Source organism: Rousettus aegyptiacus, unplaced genomic scaffold (genome assembly GCF_014176215.1).
Source record: "Rousettus aegyptiacus isolate mRouAeg1 unplaced genomic scaffold, mRouAeg1.p scaffold_m13_p_9, whole genome shotgun sequence".
Taxonomy (NCBI): domain Eukaryota; kingdom Metazoa; phylum Chordata; class Mammalia; order Chiroptera; family Pteropodidae; genus Rousettus; species Rousettus aegyptiacus.
The window spans coordinates 90,119,374-90,144,693 of record NW_023416312.1 but is presented as its reverse complement, the minus strand read 5'-3'; the positions used below and the strand labels follow the sequence as shown (position 1 = coordinate 90,144,693).

General features: G+C 37.0%; 1 protein-coding gene across 2 annotated transcripts in view; it reads left to right on the top strand.

The window, feature by feature from the left end:
* The window catches only part of ATP11C (ATPase phospholipid transporting 11C), a 160,085-nt gene that overhangs the window by 97,963 nt on the left and 36,802 nt on the right, over positions 1–25,320 (top strand). For both annotated transcript variants that reach the window (XM_036227331.1, XM_016131161.2), the window contains exons 8-21: positions 242–292; positions 1,281–1,345; positions 1,669–1,750; positions 2,693–2,843; positions 3,462–3,659; positions 8,222–8,383; positions 9,055–9,206; positions 10,453–10,524; positions 12,438–12,511; positions 14,187–14,290; positions 14,672–14,853; positions 16,655–16,918; positions 20,430–20,604; positions 25,117–25,219. In XM_036227331.1, the coding sequence (XP_036083224.1) occupies positions 242–292; positions 1,281–1,345; positions 1,669–1,750; positions 2,693–2,843; positions 3,462–3,659; positions 8,222–8,383; positions 9,055–9,206; positions 10,453–10,524; positions 12,438–12,511; positions 14,187–14,290; positions 14,672–14,853; positions 16,655–16,918; positions 20,430–20,604; positions 25,117–25,219 (1,835 nt within the window). The remainder of the gene's footprint in view (positions 1–241; positions 293–1,280; positions 1,346–1,668; positions 1,751–2,692; positions 2,844–3,461; positions 3,660–8,221; positions 8,384–9,054; positions 9,207–10,452; positions 10,525–12,437; positions 12,512–14,186; positions 14,291–14,671; positions 14,854–16,654; positions 16,919–20,429; positions 20,605–25,116; positions 25,220–25,320) is intronic.

Genomic DNA, 25,320 nt, shown 5'->3' with positions numbered 1-25,320 from the left:
ATTGTGTGCATGCCCAATGCCAAGTAGATCTTGAAAATCAATTTAAAATATTAAGAATAACAGGAAAATGTTACACACCTAAACCATTTTTTCATAAGTTTGTTCAGAAATATAATAGACATTCATAGTTCAGAGTCTTATCTTTTTTGCATTATTTGTATTTTGATTCATTCTCATATTTGTGGTATGTAGATTTTACTTGGATACAGAAAACTCATTTGTTAAAATGTTCTTTTTGCAGGTTTGTCGGACGAATCAATACCTATAGTAATAATATTGAGGCTGTTGCCAGGTTAGTTTGTTACTCAATCTGTCCTTCGAGGGGGTATGTTTCTCTTTTAAGCCCATTGAAATAGCCAGTTTTTTTTATCGAAAGAAATGTGAAGGTGAATAAATCTGGAGTAACCACCCAGTATCCCACATATGGGTCTTAAGTAACCAACCTTGTAATTAGGATTGTGGTTCTAGGGGCTATAAGTATGTGTTTCCTGGGAGGGGCTGGTGTTGGAAGTGATGCTCAGGGTTTCCAATATTGTAGAGCTCCAGATACTTTGACTGATATTCCCGAATCTGTTCTAGGCACTGTATTTATTGTCCTTGTTTGTGCAGTGGCTGACAGTATTGTATACCTGGAGAACAGTAGTTTTAGGGAGAGTCATTGAGGGTGTAGGCAGTGGATAAAATGCTGGGAGAATTACCTGGACTTAAGTAGAATGAAAGGCTAATCATTTATAATGAGGCAGTTTATATGAAGGGATGTTTTCTTCCCTCTTCTATCATCCAGTTAATTACCTCAACTTTTCCACTTGGCCTTTATACCATACTCAAAAGGAAGTAAAAGAAATGCCCAGTTGCCCAATGATCCCCCAAAAGGGAGGTTTACTCTCCTCTCTATAAATATGTCAATGTGTCTTTCCCACCTTGACATTTGCTTTCCCAGTCTTTTATCTGCCACCTTCTCTTTCTGTGTCTTGCTGTCTGCTGCTTTATCCTGTTCTTGTCTTGCCGTCTATGGCTCATAATCCTTTTATCTCTCTGTGCATCTCTTTACTTCTGTGTGCTCCTAGCTACTTCTGTACTGTGCCTTCATCTGTGCTGTACCCTCAAGTAACTTCAGAAGGAAGGATCTTTCAACTCATCCGGGAGTAAGCATGTGATATAAGTAGACAGATATATTCTGAACCCTGAAGATAGATGTGTTTTAGGGCAAAATGTGTCCCCAAAGTTGATGGTGTTATTTATTGGGCTGTTTGGATCAGCTGTGTTCATTTTTCATTTAGGTCTTTGGGACCTGAAAATCTCTTGTTGAAAGGAGCTACACTAAAAAATACCAAGAAGATATATGGTGAACAATTTTTAAGATATACTTATCAGAAATATGCTTTATAAAACCTGTGCCTAAGTAGTGCATGTTAAAAATTGAACATGGCAGACAATCGCCATTTAACTTAAGCCTATTTTTAGATATTGGGGATTTATAAGATGGTAAACTACCTTGAAATATGACAAATTATGTAGAATTAAAATTATACTACGAATGATATGTCAACTGGTGAATAGAAGAGGGTATAAAATTCCTACTTTTATAGGCTGAAAAAAAATTGATAAATCCAACTGAGTGGGGAGTTGGTTGTAACCTAGTTTTCATTTTATTCTGTTATTCTTTAGGAGTTGCTGTTTACACTGGGATGGAAACCAAAATGGCTTTGAACTACCAAGGGAAATCTCAGAAACGTTCTGCTGTTGAAAAGTTAGTGTGCACCACATTTTTTTTAGTTGTTGTTGAACCTAAGTAGTTATTTCTCAGCAATTCTGAATAATAATCATAATAAAAAAAAAACATCAGGTATAACAGCAGCTACCATTTTGAGTACTTTTTGTGTTACAGAAATTGTGCTCAGTGATTTGTATTTCTGATTTGATTTAATCCTCTGAGCAGCTCTGTGGAGTAATTCCTGTTAGCCTATCCACTTCACAGAAGAAGAAATGGTTTCAGGGATAAGTGACCTAAGCTCACATAGCTATTCAAGGGCAGAGTTTAATTGAAAGATAAATTTATTCCCTTTTGCTTCTGGATAATGGTTTGGGGTCCTGTAGTTGCTATATGTAAAGGGTGTCTATAACATAGATAATAGTCTCCAGGCTAATGTTGCACTGGTACCTGGTAGACCTTCAAGCTAGTTGCCACTGGCATGGACCTCTCTATCATTGACATGGATATCCAGTACATCCGTGACAGAAACCCTTTCTATAGCTCTACTTTCAGACTAAAGGAATCCATACTAAGCTTAACAATTTCACATTCGCTTCCCCATCCTCTATTCCCAGTCTTTAGGATTCAGGGAAATGGAAACAGCCTACTCCTTCTATAGGGGTCAAATCTGTGTTGGTGCACGCACGTATTAGCATGTGCGTGTGTGTGTCCTGTTACTTTATAGGATCCTTACTAAAGTTGTGTTAAGATAGTCAGCCATTGCACTTTAGGGAGCATTGGTGACCAACATGTCAGGAATGGCTTCTCCATTTTACCACTTGAGAGTAATGCTTCAGCAGTGATTCATACATACAGGCTTGTGTTGTGGTTACACATCATAAACAGGAGAAGCTTTAGAAAATGGAACGGTTTTATTTATACTTGGTTGATATCTTAACTAATTAGATGGTTTTCAATCCATAATATTTTATTTTTCAGATCCATTAATGCCTTCTTGATTGTGTATTTATTTATCTTGCTGACCAAAGCTGTAGTATGCACTACTCTAAAGTATGTTTGGCAAAGTACCCCACATAACGATGAACCTTGGTATAACCAAAAGACCCAGAAAGAGCGGGATACTCTGAAGGTAATTTGTTTTATGCTGAAAATTTTCACTCTAGCACTTCGTGACCACACCACCCTGTATTCAAATGCTGCTCAGATAATGTTACCTTTTGTTAGTTTCTGGGTATTCCCTTGGTTGTATGGTAGCCCTAAGCCATTAATAGTTAAGTTTTAGAGGTTTGTTTGTTTATTTTGGTGGTTTTTGTTTTTGTTTTTACTTTAAGCTTCTATCCTTGTTTCGAACTCTTTAGTTAAGGGTTTTAAGTAATTTGGGAAAGAAGCTGGCATGTTACTATCATATGAGTTTGTGATATAGCATGCTAGGAGCATAATGAATGCCTACATATAAACTTTGCTCCTACATTTCCGTCTCAGGGTGGGAGGAACAGGGAACTTAAGGAAGTGTAAAAGTATTGAGTCAAAAGGTACACTGAATAATAATGACACAATTGAGGGTGTTCTCACATACTGTGATAATAATTTTGAACATTGATAAAGTGCTTTTGGAAAGTTTTTTTTTATAGTAAGAGCAATACTTTCCACATTGAAATAAAGATAGGAAGTTAGCTAGTTCTTTATACTACATTTATTGAATGGAGCTATGCATCTAATTAGCATGAACTATTTCCTTTTTTTTTAGGTTTTGAAAATGTTCACCGACTTCCTATCATTTATGGTTTTATTCAACTTTATCATTCCTGTCTCCATGTATGTCACAGTAGAAATGCAGAAATTCTTGGGCTCCTTCTTCATTTCATGGGATAAGGACTTTTATGATGAAGAAATTAATGAAGGAGCTCTGGTTAACACATCAGACCTTAATGAAGAACTTGGTCAGGTTAGAACATACTTTTATTTAACATAAGTTAACATACTTAAAATATCTTTTCTTGCAGTCCGAATTACCAATGTATGTGACTGTTTTACATTTGGAAATGTGATTTAGAGAAAATCCCTTTATACAAACATGTAATAAAGGCAAACAATGTTTTCATAGCTATGGCATCAGTTATTTTGCTGGCATTTTTGAGAAAGATCCCAATTTATGTATTAAATTTGAATGTTATAGATATCTTCTTTAAAACTTACCTGGTGATGTTGTTAGATTATTGGTTATTGCTTTGAAACAGGAAACATGTAGTCTTCATCAACAACTGTAGCCCTTTGGTGATAGAATACAGGATAGTAAATAAAACTAATTTCTAAGTGTATTTTGTTCTATCAACTAGATTGTCCAGAGTTGACCTGTTGACATTTTCTTAGTACATTTCTGATCAGATGGAATATAGACCTAGAAAGCAGTTGTTTATTCCAGTTCAAAAATTTAAATGAAAGAAAATGTGAGGTTATGCACACCTCAAAATGTTTTTTGCTTCATATACCAATGTAGTCCAGGTGGTGACCTCTTTTCTAACCTAGGTGCATTTTTTTTCAAGTACAGTGCAGTCTGGCTCTAATTCTTCAAGTGATGACTTTTTAAGGTGCTTTTCTTAACAGTATTGAGAAAGTTTTTCCCTTTGTCTGAATTTACTGTGTCATGTAATGATCTTCATATGTTGAGGGAATTTTTTGGCTCGCATTTAATTATCATGATATTTAGAATGTCAGGGATGCGGAAATGTCATTTTTGTGACTGGAAGATACAAACTCAGTTAATGGAACTGAGTGGCTGGAACAGGGCCTCACACTTGTTTTAAATGATGCTATTTTGCATCTATACCTCAAAACTCTCTTCCTAAATTTAGTCTCCCTCTGTCCCCACTCTCTATTTCTGTTCTTTACATGGTATTTACCTAAATCAACATATTCTCTTGACAACTACACTCAAGGATGAAAGGACTCTCCAGATATCATTTTGTTGAAACCTGACTTCAGGACTTCAGGATCCCAGAGCATGGAATCTGCAGCCCACAGTGCTACTGAATTGAGTCACTAAGGATTCAATAAGAAATGCATGAATAAATGCTTTTCCCTTAGATATTCTTTTGTAGGTGACTTAAGCTGCATCAGCTGACCTTAGCTTTCTTATACCAGAAGTTTAAAAAACTCATATCCAGGGACAGAGCTATATGAGTAGGACTACTATGGTCCCATTAAGAGGCATCAATTAGTAGCATTTTTTCTTGAAAGACAAAAATTAAGTTACAAACCACCTCTGGTGAACTTTTCCCTGATCAAAGATTTAGTTGACTAAATCTGCCCATTCTCGATCCAGTGCCTGGCTGTGTGAATTAACTTAACCAAGGGAGAACATGGTCAGCTCTAGGCTACTGTGCGTGCACGCGCGCGTGCGCGCACGCACACACACACACACACACACACACACCACTACCACCCCTCCCCCCACCTGGATATCCAGGTAACATTCCACTAGATGAGATCCTTATCTCTTTCTTCCAGATCTCTACCTCAGCAGATTCCATATTACTTATGAGAATGCAGCCTCTTCCTGTCATTTAGACTGCATTCACACTGCAGAAAGTAGAGTGGAGCTTTGGTTAATGGTCTGATAAATTTTATCAGTGAAAAGAAACTACAGTTTCATTTCATCCACTGCTTCTTTCTCCAATCAAAACCTGCTTTTTGGGTTCAATTGTCATTTAGTCAAATCACTAAGTTAATAGTCTGATCACCTCAATGTACACAGTGAAAAAACAACACTGTCATTATCAGCCTACATGTATAGAAACTACCTGAATGAAAATGCAAAGAAATTTTGAAATAGTTTCTTAGGTCATATAGCTTTCAATGGAATGGTGCATAAAAAATGAAGCATAACCAATTTCCTCTTTGATGAGATATATGGCTTTTTATGTTACTAAACACAGTGTTGATTAGTTCTCATCAACATCATTACAAACACTTGCTTAATCTCTTTAAGAATGACCTACATTGATGTTTTTTGAAATAGGAAGATATATTTCGGATAGTGTTTGACTGGAGAAACAAAAAGAGGTAGACTGCTCACTCAGTTCAGTTGGAGAAGAAGAAAAGAATGGAGTATTTTATGATCAGATATCAGTCCTTGAGACAACCTGTCCTGAAAAAATTGTGGAGGTAGCCTCCTCCTTTATATCCCCTCCCAGTCTTGCAGCTATGCTTACTAACATGTTTGAGTGTGTACTCTGATTCTAAAATTTCAATTCAGTGGTTATGTGTTGAACTTCTACTGTGTATGTAGAAGATGTTCTTGGTATTGAGGTTACTATTACAAACAAACCCCAAAGTCGTTCACCTTTTAGTTGGGGAAACACATATTATACTTAACTATAGCAATGTGATCATAATCAGAAAAATTAGGAAATGTGGGATGATAGAAGGAGTCCAGGACTGTGTAATTTTGCTTAAATCAATAGCAATGACAGTCAACATGTATATAATACCTAATAGTTTAAAAACATATTGATGAGCTTTATTTGGTGTTCTTTACAGCTCTGTGCGACAAGTTTGGTTCTTTAAGGTTAATATGTAAAGTTCAGAGAGATGAAGAGATTTTTCCAAGATCACAAAGTTAGTAGGTGCTGAGCCAAAACTCCATTTCAGGTGTTCTATTAGGTCGAATGATATGAACATTTTTGGCTAATTTTGACCTATGAAATACGCAATTTCATGTGTTCAACATTTAATTCAGGGTTCTTTCTACCTTAGGACATCTGTCTCACTTTAGATAAAGTGATAGGTTTAAACTTGTTGATAGAAAGGGGCCTTTTTAGCTGGTTCAAACTCAGAACTAGAGAGGAAGAGGCTGTTGAGAGAGGCAAGAGGCAGCCTGTCACTCTTTAGCCCTCTCTCTCACTTAAATATGAGAATACATACTTTTTAATAACAGCCAATCCTCTCCACCCCCTTTCCTGAGTATAGAGCATATATTAGAGTAGTGGTTCTCAAAGTATGATCCTAGGACCAGCAGTATCAATATCACCTGATAAATTACCAGAAATTCACATTAATTGGCCCTGGCCCAGAGATACCGAATTAGAAACTCTGGGGATAGAGTCCATCGATAGGAGTTTCAGCAAGCCCTCCAAGTGAGTGTGATGCATGCTACAGTTTGATAATTACTGTATTAGAGTGGTTTATTGACCTATACCTGAGAAATTAATTGTATGCAGATCCATACTGCACAGCCTGTTAGATATAGGCAAACAATTGTACTTTATATTTTTGAAACTACTACCTTTGACACTTATAAAAGATTTCTGAACAGGTTGATTAATGCTCACCCAAGTACAAGAGGTACAGCAATCCAGGACAACCTTCAAGGGAAAATAAAGGTTAATAATTTTGATCAGAAAAACCCTAAAGACTTTCATTTTAACTGGAAAAATCTAACAACACAGCAATAATACCACTTGGATTAATTTAAAGAAAAAAATTCAAACTTGGCTGGCTAGGAGAGGAAAAAAATGAAGATTGGAATGCTATATTTGTACCAGTGCTGCTACCGTGAAAAGCTTTGAAAAATAATTAGAAAGCAACAACTGCTGGAGTTCATCTCTTTCTTCCTTACATAATAAAACCTTAATGGTGTGCTTATGCTTGTTCCTGTCAGCCCATAATTTTAACTATTTAAGTGTAAATTGCCAAAAAGGAGGATAAAATTGTGGGTTTCCAAAAGCCAGATGTTATAAATAGAAGAGATAAAAACAGATAAAATGGAAATGCTCAAAATGGCCTATTTTACATGGAAAAATTACTTATTTTTTCCATTACTTATGAAAGTACTCTTATGTTTTAACCTATCACTGCTTTCTTTTTTTAATTTGAAAACCTTTGAGGAGTATCTGGAAATATACATCGTATGTGGAAAGAAATTTCAATAATGTTTTTATCATTATTGACTTACTGTGTCTCCTGATTAACTGTTAATATTATTATTTCCCATCTCATTTATATTCTGAAATTCTTATACACGTTATGTGACACTGCATTTTACTTCAGTATATTTACAGAAAATGTTACTTTTCAAGGAGAAGTTTTATTATATCCCAGTTAATTTAAGTTCCTATCAAATATTGTGTGTGTGCATGTGTGTGTATAATAAGTAGTCAATATATTCTTGTTTCCTACTTGCAAAATTGATTTTTCTTATGTAACTTATTTACATCAAAACAGGTTTTAAATTAGTTTGATAAAATAGCCATACTTTTCCTTCCTGTTAATCTTGTATATTTGAATGGGTCTACCTTAGACATGTGATACTGTTTCAGTGTCTTTAAAAATACTAGTTCATGTCTCATTCTTTTAATGATATTGCTTCTGTTATTGCCAAACATTTGACAAGATGTCTTAGAAAATGTGATTTTCTATGGATATGGGCATTGCTCTGTCTTACACCCAAGTAAAAATTAATCGCTCGGAACAAATTTAAATCACATGTGTTTTTGTCCTTGTTTTTAGGTGGATTATGTATTTACAGATAAAACCGGAACACTCACTGAAAACAGCATGGAATTCATTGAATGCTGCATAGATGGACATAAGTATAGAGGTGTAACTCAGGAGACTGATGGACTCTCTCAAACTGATGGATCCTTAACATATTTTGACAAAGCAGATAAGGTGCTGTTCTCTGTATTACAAGTTTATGTATGCATGTGTTAACCCAGCATATTAGAAATGAATTTGAGCCTACGTCATAGACTTTTGAATAGATACTTGTTTGTTTTTTCACTTCACCTTTATTGTTTTACTAACACCTCTCAAATTTGTAAACAAGTAGAATTTATAAGTAGAGAGAATAATAGGAAATTGCATTTCGGTAAAACTTTCACTTCCTTGTCTGTGTGATCATAACTTTTTTGTGCTTTGTCTTTAAAACTATGAGCTGCTCCAAGAATAATGTCTATTCAAATCATTGAAGTCCCAGGAGTATCTAGGCATTAAATAAACCAGAGTCTCCCAGCGCCTGAGCAATTGCCAGATTGTGAATTAGATACTGAATGAACTCTTTTAGGCTGTGAAGAAGTCACTATTTTGGTGTTAGGTGGCACTACACTAACATGAATGAGTTAACACAACCCCTAGGGTATGTTAGCTGAGAATCAGGAATGCTATTAAGTACCAGGAGGATATGTAGCTCATTTGAGTATTAAGAATTTATGAATTTCTGCTAATTCAATTTGCTGGAGGTTATAACTTTCTCTCACATTAATATCTTTTCTCTGTTTGTACTAGTTACCAATTCATCAAAGTGAAAATAATATAGTCATTTTTCTATTACTGTTCAACAGAATCGAGAAGAGCTCTTTATGCGTGCCTTGTGTTTATGCCATACTGTACAAATTAAAACAAATGATGCTGTTGATGGAGCTACAGAATCAGCTGAATTAACCTATGTGTCCTCTTCACCAGATGAAATTGCTTTGGTGAAAGGAGCTAAAAAGTAAGCACTTATGTTATTCTGTTATTCTAGATGAATAATTTCTAAAGATCTGTTGTACAGCATCATACCTATGTTAACAATACAGTATTTTAGCACTTCAGAATTTATTAAGAGGGTAGATCTCATGATAAGTTTTCTTATCACAAAGAACAACACAAAAAGGATACAAGGAAACTGAGAAGTGTTGTCGATATGTCTCTTACCTTGGTTGCAGTGATGATATCATGGGTGTTTGCATGGGTCCAAACTCATCAAATTGCACACATTAAATATGTGCAGCTCTTTGTCAGTTATACTTCAGTAAAGCTGTTTTTTCCCCTCTCTTTAATTCCTTCCCCCCACTTCCACCTCTGACTTATGGATGTTGCTGTTTCCCCTTAAGAACTGGATCTCTGAAGGTGGGGTGTCTCCTCCTACATGCTCATGGTGTGCACCCAGGGCCTGGCCCACCTGGGGTATGGTCCGTGGCTCCACCTGGGGCACAAACCCAGGACCTTCTGCGTGTAAAGCAGATGTGCTAACCATTACACTATGGAGCCACCCACAATAAAGCTGTTTTTAAAACCCTGAGATAAGTTGTAGAGAAATTAACGTTTTTGAAGAGTGAAAAAAAGTTAAGCATTTCTTGTACTTGTCCTGAGAAAGTGAAATCACAGGACAGGAGTTTTTTGTTGTTGCTGTTTCTCTCTCTCCATTTCAATAACCTCATCTTGTAAAATCCTTATTCTTGAATAAAAAGCCAGACATCTTTGTCTGAAAGTTTGTGAAAAATTCCCAAACCCTAACCAATTAAGATCAAAAAGAAAAGATCAATGCATAGATGTAACTTACATTACTATTTATGCTTACCAGCCAGAAGTCTGAATGTTCATGTTATATTTTACAAATTATAACACTGGCCACTTTTTGTACAACACGTGCTATTTCTGAAGTATTCCTAGCAATTATGACATCATTTGGTAACTGACAGTCACATTTTACCCATGAGGCCCAAGATGGTTAAGAGGCTAAAAGGTCACCCAGTGTGTTAGCTACAGAATTAGAATTACAAATTGACTCTTCCTTGGTTATAGTTTGTAACTGGGCATTGACTTGCTCTGTGTTATCTCAACCAATAAAGGGAAGTACAGTCATAGATTGAGATTATAAGAAAAAGAATCAATAAACAGTACAAGAAACCCCAATGCAAGGGAAATTAATCATTCTTTAGAGATATGCAAAGATCTTTTTTTATTGTTTTTGACAGGTATGGGTTCACATTTTTAGGAATTCAGAATGGCCATATGAGAATAGAAAACCAAAGAAAAGAAATAGAAGAGTAAGTAACACTGTGTGTTTGTCACGTCTTAACCCCAGTCAACCTTAATTGAATTTAGTAAGGGCAGCAAAGGAAACTGCATCTATAAATGTAGGACTCTATCATCCCACTTCAGAGTTTTATGTAAATGTAGTTGGAGGAGGAGAAAGACATTTTTCATCTGAGGTCAAGATGATTCCAATTTAATTCACATATGGGTCCAGTAGCCTGAATGAGAGTCTGTCTGGACTTTCTGAAATTAAGATGCCATTTCAGGTCTCCAACACACAGTGCAAGAAAAATCAGTGAACATATATGCAAACTTCAGTCCAGAGCCCAACCAATCACTCTGGGATTTCAAGCCCAACCAATCATGGCAGCTTTGCAATTAGAAGGTTTGTCTTATCTTGTTCTAGATGCTCAGGTTTGGGCCTTGAGGTAAATACTCTACTACATCAGCATCACAACCTTTTCTTTTCTTTCTTTTCCATTCTTTTCTTTTTTCTTTTTTTCTTTGCTTTTCTTTTTTTTTTTTTTTGCTACAGAGACTCCAACAAACTAAGCCACCCTGCCTTAATAGCAGATTTGAATTGGGCTCTATGATTCATTTAAATTCCTTCATCTGAACTTGAAATGCAATAACATGACATATTCTCATCCCCAGAATCTCATGAGACCTATCTCAGAAACCTGTAATACATGTATATGTGTTTGGAGAATGTGCACCTTTGAGGAGGGATGCTCAGAAACTAGACGATGGCTCTTTGGCCTGACTGCCAAGAGCCTATAGTCATTGTCAGCCCATATTCTAGCAAGTTCACAACAGTTCCCCCATCTTGGCCAACACCAAATGAGATGCTAGATGTAGATGTCTCACATACACACACCAGTGACCCATGGCCTTCTCACTCCCATCAAAAATAAGCTTTGTAGTAAATATTTTTTAGGTCAAATACTCGAATCCAAGTTGTTTATTTTCAAGAAAATATTTCCTCACCTTTTTTCTAATAACTCTTTATTTTTTAGTTTCTGCGTCCTTTCATTTAATTAACATAGCTCAGCTATCCACACACAAATCTGATCATACCATTCTATTGTTGATACCTTTCAGTGGATTCCTGTTGCTCTTAAGATAACATCCCAAATCTCTGAAATGGTCCACAGTGTTCTCATTTCCCAGCTCCTGCTTACCTCTCTTGCTGTTCCTCTATAAACTAGATTTCAAGACTTAGTGAACTATTTGATGTCCCCCCATGGTCCATGTGCTGTCATGATCCTGTGCCTTTGCACATGTGCTTCTCTCTACTCAGAATGCCTTGCTACCCTTTCTTCATCATATATCACTCTTGGAGAACACAGCTCAGATACAGCCATTTCCAGGAGGCTTTCTTTCAGATGTTTTCCTTCTCTGCTCCCACGTATCCCCTGTGGGTTCCTTTTATTACCGTATTTTGCAGACTAGGGTGCAGTCATCTCATTACTCTTGTACTCCCTCTTCATATGGGGAGCCCCTTTAGGGAAGGGACTCAGGCAAATTCATGCCTATTTTCCAGGACCTAGCACTGTACCTGACACATAGTAGGCACTCCATAGATGATTAAAATAATTGGTAGGGTGGGACTATTTCTAGACCTGTTAGATGTGGCTTGGTGGGACATTTCTTTGTCCTGCATTCCTGTGTAGTCACTGTCTCCTTACCATTTTAAGTTCTATAAGGAGAGGATAGAGATACCCCTTAACCAGCACTGGTATTTTATGACAGCATGTTCTAAGTGCAGAGAAATTTCAAAGACACAGTGGAAATGACCAGTTATACATATAACCAGGATTTTTTACCCAAAGAGGAGAGCTTTGTTCTCTTAAGATGTTTCTCTTGTGTTTTATTTTTCCCAACATGGTCTAGGTATTTTACTTTTCTTATTTTTCTTATAAAGGTATGAACTTCTTCACACCTTAAACTTTGATTCTGTCCGCCGTCGTATGAGTGTCATTGTGAGGACTCAAGCAGGTATACATTTTAAAAACTTTTATTTTTTTTTCCGTTCATAGGTTTATTGTTAACAATTTCAAGAAAGAAAACATTAGATGTAGTAGTATATTATCAACTAAAGTCATGCAAAGCAGTAGCTTTTGGATTATATACCTTAATGTATTTATATAAATACATAGGTTCAGCTTGCCAAATTGTCAGTGGCAGAGCTCATGATATGACTGTGTATGCATTTTCTTGGAAACTGAACTCCACTCCTTAGGTGTGGTTGTCCAAAGAGGAACTGAAAGAGTGACTTTTTTATAGTTCAGGGTATTGACCAATCATCATTAATGTTTACATGCAGCAGTCCATTACCATTGGGAGGTTTGAGATTATTCGCTGTAGAGTCCTTGAGTGTCGAGTTGCTAGTTACCCCTCTCTGACCTTCCTCATTCTTCACTGCTTTACACTCCTTGGAAGCAGGTGAGCTAGAGACAACTAAGGGCAAAACTGTTGGAAAAGGGCATTCTGATTTCACTCTAACACTCTGGCATCTTCATCTGACAGCAAAGTAGCTTGCCCTTTGCAGGGGAACCAGTATGATCATCCCAGGTTCCCCCATAGCTTGGGGAGGAGTCATGGTGGTTCGGACAACTTCTGCTTGGATTCAGCAGGACCCGTAGATGAAAACACCTGCTTCATTTGTGGGCTCTCAGAAGCCTGTGTGTGTGTGTGTGTGTGTGTGTGTGTGTGTGTCTGTCTATCTCCAGGTGGTTTTTCAAAAGATCCTTGATTTATTTTCTAGTAATTTATTTATTAGTATTAAATCTCAAATTCCTTCACGTGAGAATGGGAAGGTATAGCCAGACCCGTGAGGGAACATATTCCACTGTATTCATACTTTGTAGTGTGATTGCAGTCAGGAAAATGATTTCATTATGTGAATGTAGAATGTGTTTTGTGACTCTTGAACACACTGTATTTGAGAGAAAATGGGGAAGAAAACTTAACATTTGAAATTCTTGCTGTTTTTACCTGTGCTCACACACATAAGTGTTCTGCAAATGGTGAGATATCTAGGGAAGTAGGCTTGACCTCAGAGCAACATTTTTTTAACTTGTTCTCAGCACTTTGCCTTACTAGGACAAAGTATTTTTCTTAATGCTCAACTGTGATTACTTTCCTGGGTCCATGGACTGATACAACACCCTACTTGTACTACCATTCTACAAAACTATTCTCAAGTTTCAGATAAAAACCATCAAGCCACTGTTTTCAAAGCTAACTTATATAGTTTGTTCAAAATGATTTTATTTTGTTGGAGCTTCAGTTTGGTCCTTGATATCTGCAGTTGTCACATGTACACTTTAGACCATGGTTGACAGCATTTTCAAAGAGAATTCAGATGCAGCTTCTTGACACATGCACAGTTTTCCATGATTTACTGGAAGGAAGTATATGTTAACAGAGTGCATAAGGTTAACAGAAGTGTTGTAAGGTATTAGTTGTATCTATATTGGTCTTAAGAGGTAGTGAATATTGTCCTGACAGAGTAAAGGTCAGGATGTTTCATTCCATTTGGGGTGAGCATTGCAAAGCAGGCTCAGTATACACAATAGCTGGGTATAGAAGCCACCTGAATAGTTATGTTATTAAAATCTCAATACAAGTCTTTAAATTCTAAATCAAGTACTTTGGTTCTTTATTTTAGGAGACATAATTCTTTTTTGTAAAGGAGCAGACTCAGCAATTTTTCCCAGAGTGCAAAATCATGAAATTGAGTCAACTAAAACCCATGTGGAACGAAATGCATTGGTGAGCCTATGCCCCTCCTCACAATAAATAGAGAAATGCTGGAGATGACTATGTTTATGGGATTGCTGTAAATGGCTTTTAAGTGAATTTTAACTTGCTCTTATGGTCTGTTTTTATATTTGAGGATTTAGTAATATTTCTTATTTTAATATAAAACATTATCCTAGAGCAAAATTCTCTTCAGAATTTGCAGCCTTAAAGACTCTTCGAGAATCTTTGTTTTATGTTCAGTTTTTTTCCCCCAAGAGATACTGTTATTCTAAACCCGATTGAATATTACCTTTCAAGTTATAATCTGGAGTAAAGCAAGAGTAGTTTAAAAGAGTGTGGTTTTTTTAAATTGCTATTTGGATAACTAGAGATCTTCTATTTTGCTTCTAGGATGGGTATCGGACACTTTGTGTAGCCTTCAAAGAAATTGCTCCAGATGATTATGAAAGGATTGACAGACAGCTCATAGAGGCGAAAATGTCCTTACAAGACAGAGAAGAAAAAATGGAAAAGATTTTTGATGATATTGAGACAAACATGAATTTAATTGGAGCCACTGCAGTGGAAGACAAGTAACTAGAAAATGATATTTTTGTTATTTTAATGATTTGTCATTTAGGGTAGTCTCTGTTCAGATTGGTAATTTATTCTAAAATTTTGAAATCTTTGATTTTGCTTTGTCTACACCCCAGATTTCGAACTGTTTGTAGGAATGATTTTTAAGTTAAATATTTGTGACTTAGAAGAATCTGTCACCTCTAAGTTCTTTTGAAGATTTACTAAGCCATCCACTTACTTATGCAGATATTTATGAAATAGTCTTGTTATATGTAGAGAGCTTTGTGCTGGAGGCATCATTTGAGCTGGTGTCTTGTAGAATGGCTAAGATTTTGACAGAGATGAGCAGAAAAGAAATGCATGGTAGAGGAAATAACATGAGAGATCAACCTGGTTTAACAGACTAGAGCTCATTTTTGCATACTTTAAAATGATTTGCTTTAACTACATAGGCTGAACTCTGCCAGACATGATTGTAGAGCTCTAGCATTGTGCCACCTGAAAGTTTTAGACTCAATATTTTAGGAGTCTCTTCCTGTAAGCAGCCTGAGGTGACCTCTGGAAATGGTTTGCTATTCTCTTTACCCAGAAAACCTCATAACGTCATGCAAATAAGGAGGTTCAAATTTTTGTGTTCGCTTGAAGAACACTCGTGAAACTGCCCAGGTCATCAACGGTATGCCTATCTGAAAAGCCACCAAGTATCTAAAGGATGTCACATTACAGAAGCAGTGTGGCATTCCTTTGTTTATAGTGATGGAGTTGGTAGTTGTGCCCAGGGTAAAGAGTGCGGCTGGATGCAGGGGTGTGGCCCAAAAAGAGTGCCTAACTTTTTGCTGCACATGCTTAAAAATGCAGAGAGTAATGCCGAACTTAAGGATTTAGATGTAGATTCTCTGGTCATTGAGCACATCCACGTGAACAAACTCCCAGGATGCCACACAAAACTTATAGAGCTCATGGGCACATTAATAACCCCTATATGAGTTCTCCGTGCCGCATTGAGGCGACCCTTACTCAAAGAGCAGAAGAGGAGCTTGTGATGAAGGAAAAGATATCCCAGTAAAAGCTGAAGAAACAAAAAGTTATGGCCTGGAAGTAAATTTAGCATCAAATAAATGCTAACAAAAGTTAAAAAAATATATGTTTTAGGAGTTTTTTAGGAATTATAAATGCAAACTGTGAGACTTAATTGAACAAAAAGTTACAAACATAGATTCAGCCACATTGGAAGGTACTGAAATTCTAATGGAATTCATTGAGTCTGATTTCAGTTTTATTCTCTTGCCGAAAGGAACTCAGAGAAAGTATTCTTTTAACCTTGCCTTTCAGAATTCTGCTTAAATTCTCTTTCCTACTCTTAAAGCTCCTTAGGGGTAGGATTTACTAATTTCCCTCAATATCTCATTAGAATTTCTTTGGCCCTTTCCATTTTGAATCATGTTAAATATTTGTATGGAGAGATATAAAGTATAATGAAATATGCTGGAGTGACGGTGAATAAGAATGCTTGGTGAGTTTCTGAACATTTTAGCTAAGAGTGATGATGCTCAATTCTGCCATTGGATCCCAGTTACATCAAGAGGTTTCATGAATTTTTTTTTGAACCTTGTTGTTTGAAATTTAATCAGTAACACTTGCCAGAGAGAACATTCTAGGAAAGAATATAGAAGAAATATAAGAAAACCAACTGTGATGACCATGTCAGGACTCCAGAATTGCTGTGAATTATAAAAATATTCTCGTTAACAAGCCTTCTTACAGAATCTCTGTCAGGAATTTTTGAGGATAACAAGATTTTCTTTGTGTTCCCAGGCTACAAGATCAAGCAGCTGAGACCATTGAAGCTCTACATGCAGCAGGTCTGAAAGTCTGGGTGCTTACTGGGGACAAGATGGAGACAGCCAAATCCACCTGCTATGCTTGCCGCCTTTTCCAAACCAGCACCGAGCTCCTGGAACTGACCACAAAAACTATCGAAGAGAGTGAAAGGAAAGAAGATCGATTACATGAATTGTTGATAGAATATCGTAAGAAGTTGCTGCATGAATTTCCTAAAAGTTCTAGAAATCTTAAAAAGTAAGAAAGTGCATCAGCTTCTTATATTCAGACTTTGGTACAGATATAAATCACAGCTGTTTAGGCAGAAGGCTCCGTTTTCTGTTTATCACTCTTTGTTTGCAGGTGTTTTCTCTTAAATTAAAACCTTCCCTGAGGACTGGCCAGTGGCCCAGCTGAGATTATTTGGCACTTTCCACCTTTCTTTTAATTTAAAAGAAAACCCTGCACTTCTCAAGATTTAGAAAACTAGTTCAACTTCTAAATGCTAGAGTCTGGATATTTAGCATGATATTCTGGTCTGGTCCCTGTTGAGAAAAAAATATTCCTTTTCATAGTTCCTTAAATTGAATCTAATAAAACTGGTCTCTATAATAGTTTCCCTGCATTTTGAGATTCTAGAGCCATTTTCTATGTGGATTTTTGTACCACAGCACTTCAGAGAGAACCAAATACTTGTTAACATGGACACTGACTCTGTTTTCATCTAGCTGCTTAGGAAGAACTTGTGGAACCTAAGGGTCTCGAGGAAAACCAGTGATACACAATAACTCAATGATATATTTTTCTACACCTGCCATTGACCAAGGCATAGCCTTGTAAACCAGTTATTGGAATTTACCTTGGCCATAAGCAAACCAGTTTCCTCTTCAGAAATGCCATAAGATGTGCCTACACTAAATTCAAAGACCCCTAGATAAAACTTGTTTTCCAGTTCTTAAGCACAGTGTTCCAGGAACAATGTTAAGCATTTTATATAATTATTCTCTCTTAATTTTAACCTTCACAACAACCAAGTAAGCCAATCTCATTTTCTTCATTTTACAGATAAAGAAACTAAGGCTCAGAGAGGTGAAGTAACTTTTTCAAGATTACACAGCTAATAAAAGGGTGGAGCAGGTCTATCCAATTTCAGAGTCCATGCTATATCATCATTAACAGCTATGTTCTGTCTGCATCCTCATCTCTAGTGTTTAAACAAGCTTTAAAAATGAATAACCCACATTCATGAGGCTATGGCCAATTCTAAAACAGCTGTTATTCTTCTTGTTCTTGGGCGTCAATAAGAATAAACAGGTTTTTATTAATTGCCTATGATAAATGTTTCCTTCCTTTAGCCAAATGGTACTTCTAAAAGCAGTCCAAATTACATGCCTTTTACTTGTCTATTTGTCTTAGTCTGTTCAGGCTACCATAACAAAATACCATAGACTGAGTGGCTTAAACAGTAGAAACTAATTTCTCACATTTCTGGAGGCCTGAAGTCTGGGATCAGAGTGCCGGTTTGGTTGAGTTCTGGTGTGGTCTCTCTTTCTAGCTTCCAGAAAGCTACCTTCTTGCTGTGTCCTCACATAGTAAATGGAGGAAGCTCCCAAGTCTGTTCCTCTTCCTATAAGGACACTGATTGCATCATAAGGGCTCCATCCTCCTGACCTCATCTAAACCTAATTACCTCCCAAAGGCCCCATCTCCAAATACCATCACACTTGGGGTTAGGGTTTCCACATAGGACTTGGAGGAGCGGGGGGCACAGTTTAGTCCATAGCTCCATTCAACAGCTCTGGTCACTTTTATAAAATCCAAGGCTTAGAGAAAACTAAATGTATCAGCTCAGAACATCCCTTCTTCCTGTCTTATCTGTTTGGAGTGGGTACAGTCTTTCCCCACGTTACATAGGTATCAGACCCGGAATCACCTTTGCCGTCTTCTGCTCCTTTGTCCCTTCCACTTTAGATCAGCCACCAAGCCTTATTTGTGTTCCTGTTTTCACCACTAGTGCTCCACTTCAGATTTGTAGCAACTCATGCCTCAAATCCCATAAGCCCTGCTGCCAGACAAGTGGGCTCAGAAACCTTTAGTGGTTCTCCATTACCTACAGAATCAGATCGTACCAAAGGCCTCAAGTGACCATTTCAACTTGCTTTCCTAGTGACCACAACGTATGTTCTGTCTCCTCACCACTTTCTGTCCTGTCTTTAAAGTTCTATTTCAGATATCACACCTCACAAAGTACCCACTGTTCTTCCTTTGTGTATTTATTGTCGCAGTCACTGGATATTAACTAATACCTTGTTTGATTCAGTAGATTCTATCATATATACTTCTGTTACCCCAAGGAGATTTCCTATTCTCCAAGGAAAGAATAGTTAATAATTCTTTACATTCTTCTATATGGCCTACTTATAATTGATGTTTACATATATCGTTTGATTATTGAGCCACTGTTTTCTGCACATTAAGTCAGCTCTGTGAGTAAGGAAGCAAAGGAGAACACATGATTTATATCTCTTTAATTAGTAAAAAAATACTCATAAAATTATGAAGCAAATATGGATAAGTACAAAATATTATGGTATTAGCAGTATACACCCAAAAAACTTGAATAAAAGGTGAGGCATATAGGTTCTCACTACTCAAAGTCTGGTCCACAGAACAGAAGCTCCATTATTACCAGAAGCTTGTTAGAAATGTAAAATCTCATGTCCCTCTTCAAACCTACTGATCAGAATCTATACGTTAACAAGATTCCCAGAAATTTTAACAGATTCCTTTAAACGTTAAATGTTGAGAAGCATCAAATTAGACAAATCAATCTATAGTGATGAGATCCTAGTGGGTCTAATCCTTCCACTGCACTGGTTCTCAAATGGCATCCAAGATTCCCTGAGCTAAAATTGATTAATCATTTTCTTTTTTATTGCAAAAAATAAAATGTGTTAATTAGTAGAATTTTCTCAGTTGTAAGTTTTCCCCCATATGTTTTTCTTAAATACTTGGCACTGGTTACATTCGTCTTTCTTGGCACCTAATATCTCTTAGTTCTAACTATGCATGAGAATCACCTACAGAGCTTTTAAATATACCTATATATAACTGAGCCCTGCTCAAGAGACTCTATTTGTCTGGGAAAAGACCTCAAGTGTGGGCAATTTTTTAAAGCCACCCAGATGATTCTAATGGGAAGGCTATGGTTGAGAACTACTAATATAGTATAAAATGATATTTAAGGAACATACACCATAATTACATGGTATTCTTTAATGAACACCATATCTTTTAGGTACTCCATCTTATTTAAGAAGCCAGGTCTACTGATGGTTTTTGTCATTTGGGCAAAGGTATTAAGAAAAGGTCTTCTGTGATCTGTATACCCCAAAGCCATTTTGTCTTTTCCTTGTATTATTAAGGAATTTTTAGATTGAGTAATGATTTGTCTTCATAACAGGGTTTGATCTGTAATTTTCAAAATTCACCTTCAGTTACTTTTATCGAGACTGGTTGCTAAATGTTCATTATTTTTATACCTTTTAGAACTTAATGTCATCTATATGGGCAGCTTGAGTCTCAAAGATGTGATGAAAAGTCCCTTGTGCCTTTAGAATTTACAGGTTCAAGAGCCAGACTGATGATGACTCTTATGAGACCCTCTTCTTTGTAGTCTTATGAGACCCTCTTCTTTGTAGTTTAAAAAGAAATCAGATTCCTAAGTAGAAATTAATAGATTCAAATACAGCATGTTTTTCTTTTTTAGAGCATGGACAGAACATCAGGAATATGGATTAATCATCGATGGCTCCACATTGTCACTTATATTAAATTCTACTCAAGATTCTGGTTCTAACAATTACAAAAGCATTTTCCTGCAGATTTGTATGAAGTGCACAGCAGTGCTCTGCTGTCGGATGGCGCCATTACAGAAAGCACAGGTAACTGGATATTAGTTAATGTTCCATTCCAGGGACTTCTGTATACACATGTGCAAATGGTCATTTTACTTTTAGCTTGTTTATTCTTCAAAGAGCCGTTATTACCTTATTACACCTTCCCTGACTTTGTTCTATTTGTGGTCTAAGTCAGCAGTCTTCCTACCAAATTCAGTTAAACCTATTCTTTACCTTAGTGTTCCTTCAAGGTGGCTGTCCAGTTTCTCACCTTCCAGATTTCTCTAATGAATGCTTGGTGCCTGCTGCCTCCATTCTGCTGCTTCTGCCTCCCCTAGTACATTAGTCACATGCATTCTTTCTTCTCATCTTACTCTGTCGGATTGCCTGGAGGAGAGCAATGACCTCTTTACCAAATTTATCGTGCTGTCTTCCATTCTCCTTCTCAATTCTCTGCTGCACTTGACACTGTCGATTATATCGTCCTTAAAGCTCTCCTCCATTGGTTTATGTGATGATCATAAACCAATCTAGTGTCGTCTTATTTTTCTTTCATCCTCTGTCTTCTCCCTGATTATCAGTTTTCTCTGAGGGTAAGTCTTCCCTCTGCTTTTCACCTATAGCCTATCTCTAAATAAGCACATCCATTTCTATGACTCCCATAGATATATCCCTGATCTTGACTTTTCCTTTTCATTAAGTCTCATTTCTAGCTGCCTGCCAGATAGCTCCATATGGAATCCCCACTGCCACATTAAATTCTAGTGTTCAGAATAGATTTTATAGTTTTCTCCTTCAGGCCAGTTTGTTTTGTTTTCGTTATTCCTGTTACCAGTATCATTTTTCTTTTGCTCTCTAAGTCTCCAAACTGCTTCTGACCCTGTTCTTCACCCTCACTCCCTATATAGTCACCATGTCCTGTTGATTCTACCTTTAGTCATAGCTTTCATTTTGGCGTCATCTTTTTAAACCTTTTATCTCCAGTCTAGTCCGAGCGCTTATGACTTTACAGGCAGACTATTTGGTTTAGTCTCTATGCTTTCACAATTCCCTTTACAGTCTCCTTCCCCACACTCCCAAATTAATCTTCTTAAAACACTACTTTTCTCAGCATATATTTTTGCCCACTTTCAGTAGTTTCCCAGTCCCTCAGGATAAAGGGCAGGTAACTCATGTGGCACTCGGGACTCACCCTGTTGGCCATTAATGTGTGTCTGCATACTTTGTGTCCACCATAACTCTCATATCCAGTGTGAACTGTTCCCCCTTTATGTTCCTTCTTCATGACTTACATGTCAACTTCCAGAGCTTTTCTTATATCATTCTCTCATCTGGAATTCTCTCTGAATTCCTCTTGGCCTAACAAAAGTTTTGCTCATAATAAAACCCAGGTCAAGGGCCACTTTACCATATGCATTTTTTTCCAGCTCCTCCAGCCCAATTGATCTGCTTCTCCTTGCTTCCTTATACTCATGGGGTCCAAGGTACTTTAGGGTCTCAGTTACATACTTTTTTACTTCTGTATACACTATATTCTTTCATATGTGTTAGTATTGCTTCTACAGATTCTTCAGCTACTTATTCTATACCCAGGGGATGACTGTGTCTTTGGCTTCTCCTTTACACGTACCCCACCTACTACTATACACATGCACGCACACGTGTGTGCACGCACACACATACACACAGCCCGTCCTAATATAGGGCATTGTTTCTGTCTACTTTCTTCTCACTCTCAGTCCCTACCACAATCAGGTGTTGTTTTATTTTTTTCAACCTTCAGAGCCCTGGTTAGCCCTAGCTGGTGAAGCACATAGTGCCAGAACAGTATCTTCTATGGATACTCCTCCAACTCCATGTCTGTCCCTTTAGTCAGAGGCAATACTCCTTCCCCTCCATACACACACACTACCTTCATTGTCTGTTGCTCAAATTGCTCACCTGAGTTTTGACCACTCCATTTCCCAGATTGGTGTCTGAATTCCTGACCTCATGCCGCTTCTCCCACCCAGAATGTGAACCCTCTTGTCATTCAGTCTTCAATCTTTTTTGTTTCTCTCACTCTAGACACTTCTTCTGGGCTATCACCTACTTATTTGGCATGGCCTTGTGGATCATTTTCAAGTCAATTCTCCAATCCAAATCTTTACGATTCTACTTTACTTCTCTAGTTGTTTACTGAACACATATTCTTGGGTGTGTCATTATCACCATAACTCAGTCTTCTCTAGAGCCCAATTGTCATTTTCCTTGTCTTTTTCTACATCTGTTATTGAGCTCACTGTATCTGCGGGTTTCTAGATTCAAAACCTTGAAATCTCTGTTGACTTCCCTCCTATTTTACCCTTCCATGTGCTATCAGTCACTAAATTCTGTCCATTTTCTAATATATTATCTTTTCCGTCCATTCCTTTCTTTCCATTATCTTCCAGGTCTAGGCCTTTAACAGCTCATTGTATTCCACCTAACTTCTCTCTTTGCTTGCAGTCTTGCTTTTCCTTCCCATTCCTCCTCTACCGTGGTACCATTTTCAGAATAACATTCCCTGTCGCTCTCACCCTATGTGTACCCATCCGTTCCCCCATGTGAAAACTCATTGATCTGTTCAAGCCAGATCTATTTTCTAAGCAAATGCTCTACTTACCAGGCTGTATTCCTTAGAACATGCCATTTTCTTTCTCTGGAATATTCCTTCAGCCCCATTTTCCCCATCCATGCAAATCTTATGAATCATTCATGATTTAGATCAAATCACTCTTCTGTAAAATCATTTCTGATAACTTTGGCATATAGTGTCCTCTTCTGACATCATAGACCTTCTTATGTAGATGCTTGGATAACAATGTTATGTATTCTCATGTACAGATTATCGCATATTGTTATATTGTTAATCTGATTACCTAATATTCTTGTGTCCATTCCTTATCTCTACTACTTCATCATCATATGCTTCTTAAAATGTTTGACCAAGCCTTATATCTTTTCTGGTATTTACACATTGCTTTATATATCGTAGTACATGCAGTTAATAGTTGACCAGTAAGGGAATTTTGGTAAATTGGTTTCTTTTTCATGAAGCTGTCCTAGAGAAGTTCTTAATCCAGGTGACCTGGGGCTCAGTAAAAACTACATGTTTATCTAAATCTTTCATTATTTTATAGTCTATGACTATATGTCCTTTTATCTTTTCACAAGGACATCTTTTTGTTTTATGCAGAAGCTGTCACCCTTGATAATTTCATTTCCTTCCCTAGACCTTTCCTGGCGCAATTTTTCTTCTTTGAGGTGCAGATCATCAACTGCACATACTGTAACAGGTGCCGTTAGTTTAACAAGTATTGTAGCCCATCAAAAACAAATTTAGTTGGGGTTCTCTAATTTTGTCTTTGATTCACAGATTATTTCTGACAGTCATAAAGTCTTTTGAAAGAACGCAGATGAGTGGAGAGATTAGGGGGAAGCTGGCATTTCACAATAACATCATTTTTGTGTTAAATGGAATTGGATGTGGTTTTTTTTTGGTATGCTATTTAATATTAAATAAAACTTGACTGAATTTTGTTTAAAGAGAAGATTGTAGAGTAGTTTAGTCTCATATAAATTATTTTTAATCACTTCAGTTGTGTTTAAAGTGGATTTTATTTATATTAACTGGTGAAAGCAATTGAGAGGACAGAATTTTTCCAAGGCATTATTTAGCTACTTAATTATATAAGTTTTTTAAAAGCTGCTAGATTCCAGAGGGTTTTCAAAGTCGACACATAAAGCAGTCATTATCTAAAACATAGGGTGGGAGGACAGCTGCTTACCCAATACACTTTCCACAAGTAACTCCACCAGAAGATTGATTTTATTCAGTACCTACCATGAACACAGCATTGAGCTGCCTTGTGCCATTGACACCTTGAAGAGACACTCCGGGAATAGTGACAAGGTTTTTATACATATATCAGATATCTTTCTGTAAATCTCATCACCTTTAAGATGTCCCCTTCTAAAATGCAGCTGCATATAAGAGAGATAAAATCATATTGGGCAGTGGGAGTTTAGTTGGCAGCTAGATGAGTGCAAAAATGTAACATTAGATAAGTCCCTAGAAATAAGGGTTGGGTGCCCCGAGGGGGAAGGACAGTGTTAGCAGGGAGGAGAGAGAGAGAAGTTATCAAAAACATTGTTCTCCCACTTTCCACTTTTGTTGCCTGGTACCCCAAATCAGCTTTCAGGTCTCCATTGTCATACATTCAATACCCGATCTGAAATGAAGCAATGACAAAAGAGGGAAGCATGTTGACCTATGATATAAGTAGGAAGCAAGGGTTTGGGGGCAGTACATACATACATTCACAGAACTAGAAACAAACGGGTGCTCTTGTTAACAATTTGAAAAGCTATGTTCCTCTGCCCCTGAGAATTTGAAGCTATTGTACATATATACACAAACTATCTTTCTTCTTGCAAGGCCTCCATTGACAAGTGTAAATGAGGCATTTGCCCCTAATGTAGTACAATCTCACATTCTTTGACCATTTCTATACTTCTTTTGTACTTAATATTTAGATTGTCAGAATGGTGAAGAATTTAAAAGGCAGCCCAATAACACTGTCAATAGGCGATGGCGCCAATGATGTCAGTATGATCTTGGAATCCCATGTGGGAATAGGTAAGAAATACCTAATGAGATGGCAGCTATAAGGTACCAGTATTGCCTTGAGGTAGAATGGTCTTACAGAGAGATTGTTTTGGTTTCTTATCCCAAATTCG